The sequence below is a fragment of the Vanessa cardui genome, chromosome 20, assembly GCF_905220365.1.
Source record: "Vanessa cardui chromosome 20, ilVanCard2.1, whole genome shotgun sequence".
NCBI lineage: Eukaryota > Metazoa > Arthropoda > Insecta > Lepidoptera > Nymphalidae > Vanessa > Vanessa cardui.
Window position 1 is genome coordinate 5,604,853 of NC_061142.1, and position 10,310 is coordinate 5,615,162.

Below are 10,310 nucleotides of genomic sequence, written 5' to 3' on the forward strand. Positions count from 1 at the left end.
ATATTTGTGATTAGAGCACAGAAAAGTGTGTCATGAACAAATATACTTTTCAAGGAAACAGTTTTGATTTTACAAAGGGATGTAGTTCGTCACCTGGTCGCTATGTTTGGGCAAAGCTTATACTTATATCTATGACTAAAACATTAAGAATTTAACTTTATCTTCGGCGTTTACGTAGTACTTATTCCTCTTAATTCATAACATTTTCTTATATTGATTTACTAATTTTATTACATGTTCTAATATTGATTGTCTAATTGTTATGATGTTTATTCTTTATCAATTATGTCAAATTGTAAAATATATTTACTTGTTTTTTATTTATATAAAAACTATCGTAATTATATAAAAATAACACACTCAATCAAATGAAAAAAAAAAGTATATTAAAATAATAACCCAGACACTGTATGAAATATTTGCTTCTGCGAGTATATCGATTGAAAACCAAGCGTGTAATATTTTGGACTTTATGACGTCACAGAGCAATCAACCAACATAAAGCACTCGTACACCAAACGATTCAGTTCTCATTACCAGATAAGCTACGTACAAGTGTATCGAACAGTGATGTTCTTTGTTGTGATAACGATAATACCAATTCTTATTAAACCTTTAAATTCACTTCGATTGCACTGACTTGATAATATCAATATCTTTTATTATAGTAACGTAATGTACATCAACATTGTTGACGTTGAACATTAATTTTGAATTATATTTAAATTTTCAAGTCCTTTTAGATCACATGTAAAAGTAGGTAATTATAGTACGATACAACTTAGATGTAGCATCGGCATATTCAATAAAACCGATTACTGTCGACTCACAAAACCACTAGAAATAGCTCCATATTGCACCATTCGACGCTATTCGTCGCTATAGATTCTCGCTTCAGTTCAACCCAAGAAAGCTAGTGCATGTAAACCGACGTGTCAAATTGGCTAATATATTAGGTTATGTATATTACAAGTTATTACGTTTATGTAAAGATCATATTCACATATGAAATAAATGTTGATAGTTTGGGATAGCATACTTAATATGGATGTGATCGGTGTTACGAATTTTGTCGATGCTACATATAAATTGTGTCGTACTATACCCAATTACTAACTATGAGTTTTAGATTATTATGTATTTTTCGTGTACTACTGGTTAGTATTGATAGATAAATAATTAAAAACATTATTTATAATTCATAATCATCCACGGAATTATCTGACGTAAAATAATTACGAAAAATTTCAATTATCAGCTTTTGTGTCGACATAGATAGATCGTAGAAGTTATTATAATCGTAAATGCATAATTACTACTACTATATACTACACTATACAGAGGAATACTAAAATCATAAGTACTGCGAAAGTCAGGAGGCATTATTTACAATTTCGCTTGCCTCAAAGCCGGTCTAGACTAGACTGCGCATGCAATTGGACATTGTACAAGATGGAGCGGCTCGAAGTAGGTGAACTGGCATCATATACCTCTATATATATCTGGTATATAGAAAATTATGTCATGAGGGCGGAACGAATCGCAAAATTGAGCACACCAAGCCATTTACAGTGATGACGCGTCAATCACTTGTCTTAAACAACATATTTTTAATAACATACTGTACATTTAAAAAAAAAATAATGATACGCTATGCCAATAAAAATACTTTAACATATTATAAAAATATTTCGAAAAGCGTAAAGTTATCAAAATAAAAGGATATTTTACATATTCATGGTCATCAGATGTTAAATGCTTTATAAATTATTAACGTTTCCAAGAATATGAATGATTGTGTGTATTTAAGACAGATACACAATCATGTATGAAATTACAAACGATATTGAGCCCCACCTACATCCTAAGTGTATATAATCTGAGACCATCATTGTATGGAAAATACATTCGATGCAATTACTTACTCATAAATGTTAGTCATGTATTGTGGAACAGGAACAATTATGGGAAATAAATATAATTCTTAATTTAAAAAATATAATTCTAAAACTTATTCAGCCGATTTCAAATTTTGTCATGTGAGTAAGAAAAATAATTGGAAAATCGTGGAAGCGACTATTGAGGCAAGGCAAATTCGATCCCTCGTCACGGTAGCAAGCGTAAGCGATCCCGTGGCGCCTGCCGAAAGACGGAGAGGATACCGCTGGTTTTTTAGTGGGTAAACCCGGTGGACCTGGGCGCACTCGGCGTCCAGGAAATCGGGGAGTCCCATACACCACCCCCCCCCCACTTTCCATCACGTGGGGGAAGCGCGTAAAGCGTCTTTCCAGCGAGAAAAAAAAGGCAAATTCGATCCCTGCTTCTAACAAATATGAAAATTTCTCTTTGTTCTTATAGAAAGGGAAACCCAAGTTTAACTAAGAGAGAAGAACTATAAAGTATTCTTGAATCTGAATATACTTAAAATTAATTATAAAGAGAAAGATCTGTTGATAAATAAAGGGAAACCATGAGAAAACCTGTATACAGTGCAACCTCGATACAACAAATCGGAAGGGAACAAGTAAATATTCGTTATGTCAAGTAATTCGTTAACTTGAGGTTTGTCATGTTGAGGTCAGGTTGGTCTCAAATTCGTAATAAAGAGTTTGTTCGCAAAAATTGTTCGCATGTAAAGGTATATTTACATAGACTCTTATGGACAATTCAAGGGTATTACGAAGAATTTCTTAAAACGATGACGTCGTTATATTAAGGTACGTTATATTAAGATTGAACTGTATTAAGCAAGAAATTCTTAGTCATGTTTCTTAATCGAGCGTAACACAGTTTGTCTTTCACACTCTCTTTTTCTCGGTGGTAGGGCTTTGTGCAAGCCCGTCTGGGTAGGTACCACCCCCTCATCAGTTATTCTACCGCTAAATAACAATACTCACTATTGTTGTGTTCCAGTTTGAAGGGTGAGTGGGCCAATGTAACTACTGGCACAAGGGACATAACATCTTAGTTCTCAAGGTCGGTGGCACATTGACGATGTAAGGAATAGTTAATATTTCTTACAGCGTCATTGTCTATGGGCGATGGTGAACACTTACTATCAGGTGGCCCATATGCTCGTCCGCCAACCTATATCATAAAAAAAAAAACTCTTATGGACAATTCGAGGGGATTATGAATAATTTGTTAAATCGATGAAGTCGTTATATTAAGGTACGTTATATTAAGGTTGCACTGTATTAAACAAGAAAATCTTAGTCAAGTTTCTTCAGCGAGCGTAGGAACAGCGTCTTTCAACACTCAACACAATTATCATATTAAAAAAACTTGTTCTTACATGTACTCTCCAGTCGAAACAAGTTGAAGTTCCTCAGCAGATAGTCGTGGAGGGTTAGGAACTGCAGATTCAGCTTCGGTAAGGCCAGGCAGTTCTCGCCGCTGTATATCTCCGTGGGCACCACATTCTCGTCCCAAATTATTTCTTCGGTCGGATACAGAGGCATTAGATTCAGTTCTTCCAGTTGAGATATTCTGCGTTCGTGGCGTGATATCTGGTACAAATAATTGTATTATGTTTTGTTTCCTACATTATTTGTAAACACAAAGAAAACACTTTGAATATTAAGATATTGTGTTAATAGTAACAGTGCTATGACAGTTCATCTGGAAAGATTCAAGTACATTTGGAGATGCTGTGTTTGGGTTAGGAAGAAGATGCAGGCAGAAAGGATCTTACTTCTGCTTGGCATCTTCAGCTCAAAATAGTTTACATGACGTGCTCATAAATATTCGCTATGACATTGCCAATTTTCGACATGACTCAAAATTCATGATAAATTAAATAAAAAAGTACATTGAACTGAATAAAAGGAACAAATGTAATTAAATAATAAGTCTCACCAGTAATTCTTTGAGAAATTCTTTGTCAAGTCGGTGCCACGGCGCCTCATTTTCTTTTCCTTCAGGCGGCACGAGATTCAGATAGGTGGCGATCGCTCGAAGTGCTTTGTCACTATTTTATAAGTCAATAATTTTACATTAGAAATATCCTAGGCAATAGTGTGATAACCATATCAGCACTGATGAACGCATTATGGTGATTATATTTCAGTCTGTGTTAATTTTTATGCATACTTTAAAATAAACATGGAATTCCCTCCAATCGAGCTGCATATGTGTATAAATATTTCATTTATATAAGGAGCAAATTTAACTGTAGGAAAATCCAATACGAATAAAGAAAAACCAAATCATCGTTCTCTTAATTGTTGGTCATATTATTTGGATAAGTAAAGAAGTTTAATTGGAAGCCAACGTGTCCTTGTGAAACAAAAATTATAACTCCATTATTATGTATGACGTTAAGTCTGTCTGATAATGTTTGCAACATGCATCGTATCGAACAGATTAATTGTATTGAAGCATCAATCAAACTGAACATTTTTAAAATTATCTAACAATACCTTTGCAATTCTTATTAAAAAAATAAACAAAAACTTCGAGTAGATGAAATATGGTTTTATATTTTTGATTGGATTTTATTACACCTTAAAATGCTACTATCTGATTTTAACTTACCTAAGATTTCCAAAGTGTTTTTGGAGAGTTTCCCTTGTGTCAACACTAGCAACGTTCGCCAATGCAAACAGTCTTAAATCAGGAAATTTAGAAAATGCGGCTTTCTGAAACAATATATGTATAATAATACAATACTTAGAAGATATTTTTTCCGTATGGTCGGAGCACAACCTGAATTGTTTTCGCGCAAAATGTTAACGCAGGATATATTCGTTAGTATAAGAAAGATTTAAAAGTAAAACCTTGTTATTGATAAATATAACTCGCACAGAACTTGCCTCCTCTATACCTTGTGTTTCCGCAGAAAAATGTCAAACAAAACGTCCCGTGTTCCAGAGAAAAGTATTAAGCACAGATTTATTAAGCGATTATATTAATTGTACTATTGTTGACCATGTTAGTGTTAATAAAAACATCTTGATAGATAACTTAGTACAAAAGGATTTTTGTTTCTGAAGCGAAGAGTATAAAAAATCTAAAGATTTATATTTTTCATTAATGGTTACCGGGAAAACAACACCTTGTACGCACAAACGACCTGATATCTGTTCTCCGTATTGTATTATTAGTTTTTAGAAAGGGTCAATCAAATAAGGTCGAAATTTTGACGTAGTAACAATGATTAGGTCGGTATTGTGACTCAATGAACAATAATAAAAAAAACGATTTAGACGTCAGAGGTCATTTATGAAGGTAAATCATTTAATACTATTTGAATCTAAATTCCCATGACGCATGAAAATGTTAAGTTACTCAGTAAAACCTAATTTAAACGATATATTAACAATGAAATGTTTTACGTAACTATATTTATAATAACAAAGGTATTGTATTGTACTTTTGATATAATTAAAATTACGTTTTGTGATTTGTCAGTTGGTATTAATTAGTTAGTAAGTTTAAAAGTTGATTTCCTTCGATATGGAACTTTTATATATGAAGTTTATAGCTTCTAGATACGAGATAATTCTTCTTCTTTCTAAAAAAATAAATAAATCAAAGTACTAGTAGTAGTATTATGCCGAAAAAATTATATTATAGATTTTATAAATACTAATATACATTTTAGATTATTTTTATAGATAAGTCACGGTAATAAAACATTACCATTATGATGCTTTGTAATAATGTAATATAAACCAATACCTTCATTTATTTGTCACTTAGAATAAAGCATCAAAACAAATGACATATTCATTTAATATTTACCGTAATAATAAACATATTTTCGTATGTTTATAGGTTATCACAGGGATATTTGAATTAAGGCAAGAAGGAAAAGGCCACTGACGTATCGGAGTACACAATGAAGGATGCCTACAGATGTCTTAACTTACAGAATTTCTTGAGAATAAAAGCCCACACGTAAAATAACATACAAAAACAGGGTAAGTTTTGCTGTTTTTAGCAGCATTCTTTGGTGCTGAAAGTTCTTCATCAAAGGGCGTGGGAGCTGTTTTCATGTTATTCTGCTCTCAAGGCAGATATTAAAGCACTTTAGTAATGCACGTTACTTGGTCACGAAAACGGAATGGTCGATCGGCTGGCTATTAAATTTTTTTTAGCCAGCTTTTATTTGTTTCGCACGGGAAATTATGGAAAGTGATCCGGACTCTAGCCTTAAAGTAAGCGGACCTATGTTCTTTGATAGTTGTAGATAATCCTGATTCTCGCATTTTACCAGAGATTCGTAAAATTTGGAGCAGGTAACGGGTTTGTTCCTTGTCTATTATGTCTGGTTATAGGGTAACACGGATCAGGTAGCCATCTTTATCTCCTTGCAAAGTTTTACTATCTGTTAAATGATCGGTCCATATGCAATGCGTCTTATAATTGTGAATAGTTAGATCACTCAGATTCGCCATAGTTTCGTGATTCATAAATAATATCATTATAGCTAAGATAATTATACAAAGTGAATTGAATATCTAATGTCTAGATTATCTAATTATGTATATAAAGACCGTTACGTACTTGCAGTGAAGTAATTCTGGAGTAATGCTGCAGCGTCATATCTCGATCTGTCATCGGGTCGCCAGTTTCATCGCTGATCTCAAACCGAGCGTAGAACTTGAGCATCTGCAGAAGCTGCAAAGAATATCCACATTTAATCAACATCAATTCTTACACGAAAAAACCGATACGATAACTTATATACGGCTTTTAATTTAATCTTTTATTATATTAAATCTAATTCGTCTCTATAGTTATTCATCATCTTTTGATCCAGATGTTGTTATTGTTGGTTGCTGTGATTAGGCGAGCATCTTAATTTTTTGAGCATCGATTGATTTATTAAAGATCACTGAAAATACTTATTAAAGTAGAAAAACTTAATAAATAAATCCGTTATTAAGAGTTGAATTTTCTTACATAGCACTATCGAATTCCAATAATTAAGAACACAAAATCTACAAAAATTAATCCTATAAACCTAAGCGTATTGCCTATAGCGTAAGTGATGTTTTTTTTACTCGTTCTGAAAAATGCAGTTACGTCCGGTAACAGGAACTTGTAAAGAGTTCCTTTCATATTAAGTCAATATAGATAGGAATCTACGGACACAGCATGAAAGCTCGGTAAAACCCAAGTAGGTAGATAAGATATATTTCATTCACAATTCCATCATTGAATGGTCCATGTAGTACTTCTTACATTAAATATAGACGAGAAAAGTTAAGTATACACACGTGAATGAATTAAGTATACACACATCAAAACTGTGTACGAGTTAAAAGCACGCAGATCTGTCAAATTTAAACTTTTGAACACATCATTAGATCAAGAAATGTTTTTTTAGTGTAAATGAAGGCGGAAAGGGCCATAAGCCATCCGATGGTGTGTGGTCACCAATTACAGACATTGGAACTGTAGCAGATATTTAACAATCTACATCGCTAAAGCGCCACTAACTCTGTGTCCGAAGATATCCCTTGTTCCTAAAGTTATATTGACTCATTCAGTCTTTACCTCGAAATACGATAATACTAAGTATGGCTGTTGGCTGATGGTAAAGTATCTGACGAGTGTGACCTAACACAATACAAGCAAGGTATTGATAATCTATAAAATACGCTATGAATTTTTCCCGGGAAATTTGAGTATTGCCTAGTCACTAAATTTCTAGGCCCTAGTGTAATCAAAAGCCTAAAATATGTAAAATATATAATAATATAGGTATATAATATATTATTTATTATTGCGTGCAGCGTACCACCGATTCGGTATGTGGAATAAGCTGAGAACAACCGGCTGAGAAAACTGTCGTAACTTTTTCAGGCTCATTCCGTTACAAACAAGGCCGGATTAAGTCAAGTCGAGGACCTTAAGAGAAACAAGTTCCGAAGCGCATATTACTTTACAATTTTAAAAATATTAAATTTCGGCTCTAAAGATGTGTCTTATGTAGGTACATCATGTTTGTATATACTATTGTATACGAAAGCTAACCTGGAGTTCAATAAGCTTTCTCTAGGGTCCTCAAATAGTTACAGCAAATAACTTAGATTATAATCTGCCTCGCCTTATAAGTTTATATAATAATGTGGAACTTAATACATATATGTTCGTTTAGAAAAATAACTTTATTTTCCCTGCATACTGCTTCCCTGTTGGTTGTAGTGGTTTATAATCTATATTAATATTATAAATGTGAAAGTAACAATGTGTCTGTATGTCGCTCTTTCACGACCAAACCGCTGAACAAAACTTAAACTCCCAAGAAAAGACATAGGCTAATATTTTGCCTGACACATTATAACTAACTCCCTTAAAACGCGAGCGATTTCTATTTTACTATATATACAAAATATCATAAGAGTTTTTCAATTTAATTGGATTATTAATTCAAATAAACACATAAGAAAGTTGTGATATGCGCTCCGATTTAAATTCGCGAACTTTAGTTAAACTCATGCCTTGTTTATTATGTAATTTTATTAATATGTACCTTAAAAAAATTAAATTGACTATTCCCAAAGTCGTTAAAAAATAAAATATTTTATCTAATATTAGATTTTATATTAATGTAAAAACCGGATCACTTAGTCAATTATATATTTAACGATTATTTTTCTCTGAAGACATTAAATATACTTATACATATTTGATTATGGTAAATTAATTAAAAGTTTTAGTTAAAAAATCGATAACTACTTAGGTAAATTTTAATGGATATAGTTATTTAACGTTAATTTTAACGTTATTTATACAATTTAAATTGTTAGAAATTAGCAATAAGAGTAATTATCAATTTCCTAATTGAAAACAATTATGTATAATCGTTATTCAATTTAAGTCAGTCATGACTTGTCGTGAAGATTATCCAAAAGCCTGTAAATATCGATCGGCTAATAACGTTTACACGTTTAATCAATTGACTATAACTAGGTAAATAAAATATACTAAGGATATAGATTAATCAAATTATCTGTTAAGCATAAAATAAACCTGCCATAGTTGAATGAAAATAACGTAAACCCTACAACATCTAAACAGCGAGACTCAACAAAATAATGCATTCGATTTAAGTTGAAGCGATTTCTAGTGTCTCATCTATCTGATTACATGACATAAAATTTGCGTTCTTTCTTTAAAAAAAATATATGTTATGAAAAACTAAATTAGCGTAACGAAAATCTGAGATTATCTTCTAAAATTTACTGACAATATGTTATACACACACGCAAACACAATATATACGATACAAACACACATTCACAAACGTACATAAGCCCACACACACACACATACATAAAAGCGACTCTCCCATATTCACACACATATGTCATTGTTATATATTCTATTGTCATGTTATATTTTATACAAATCATAAGTATCCTTATATTTTTTGTGTTGTTCATTATTATATCTTGATAAATGTACGGTGGGTTATGAAACAGTGCGGTTTCCTACCACAAGCGCTCCCAGTAACTTACCAAGTTGGCCTCAATACCTGCGTATCGGTTACACTCATGTTAAATAGAAATAAATACTTTCTACAATTTATTTTCATTTTAAATCTATATATGGTTTCTCAATGTATCGTAATTTATAAATTTATCAACCGATATGCAACTTCTCGCAGATAAATTAATTTTATTCTGAAATATGTCTGAAAATTTTATTTATAAAGATTAAAGTACTCAAATATTTTTGTCTTCATATATAAATTAATATATTTAGGACTATTTTGCGTGAATAAACCAAGAATACACATTTTCTATAAATATTTATCAGTTGGCGTTATATGACTTGACCAGCCCCTTCAGATACTCTTTGCTCTCAAAAATAGCAATTTATTTTTACATTAGTTAGAACTTTGAGTCGAGATGGCCCAGTGGTTAGAAAGCGTGCATCTTAACCGATGATTGCGGGTTCAAACCCAGGCAAGCACCGCTGTTTCATGTGCTTAAATTGTCTTTATAATTCATCTCGTGCTCACCGGTGAAGGAAAACATCGTGAGGAAACCTGCATGTGACAAATTTCATATAAATTCTGCCACATGTGCATTCCACCAACACGCATTGGAACAGCGTGGTGGAATATGTTCCAAACCTTCTCCTCAAAGGGAGAGGAGGCCTTTAGCCCAGCAATGGGAATTTACAGGCTGTTGTTGTTGTTGTTGTTGTTGTAGAACTTTAGTAACAGAATTAAAAACTCACATGACTTCCTTATATTTTAAACAATGAAATATGTAATTACGTAACAATATAGTTTATAAAAAAAATTTGATGATTTTTTTTGTATGCAGATCAGTAGTATACTATATTTA

General features: G+C 32.3%; 1 protein-coding gene across 1 annotated transcript in view; it reads right to left on the minus strand.

Annotated features, from left to right (window-relative positions):
• LOC124538455 (RNA helicase aquarius) overlaps positions 1-10,310 on the minus strand; it is an 82,671-nt gene that overhangs the window by 29,561 nt on the left and 42,800 nt on the right. Inside the window, exons 7-10 of the mRNA XM_047115525.1 lie at positions 6,511-6,624; positions 4,537-4,640; positions 3,859-3,970; positions 3,296-3,509 (exon numbers count right to left, since the gene is read on the minus strand). Coding sequence (XP_046971481.1) covers positions 3,296-3,509; positions 3,859-3,970; positions 4,537-4,640; positions 6,511-6,624 — 544 coding nt within the window. The remainder of the gene's footprint in view (positions 1-3,295; positions 3,510-3,858; positions 3,971-4,536; positions 4,641-6,510; positions 6,625-10,310) is intronic.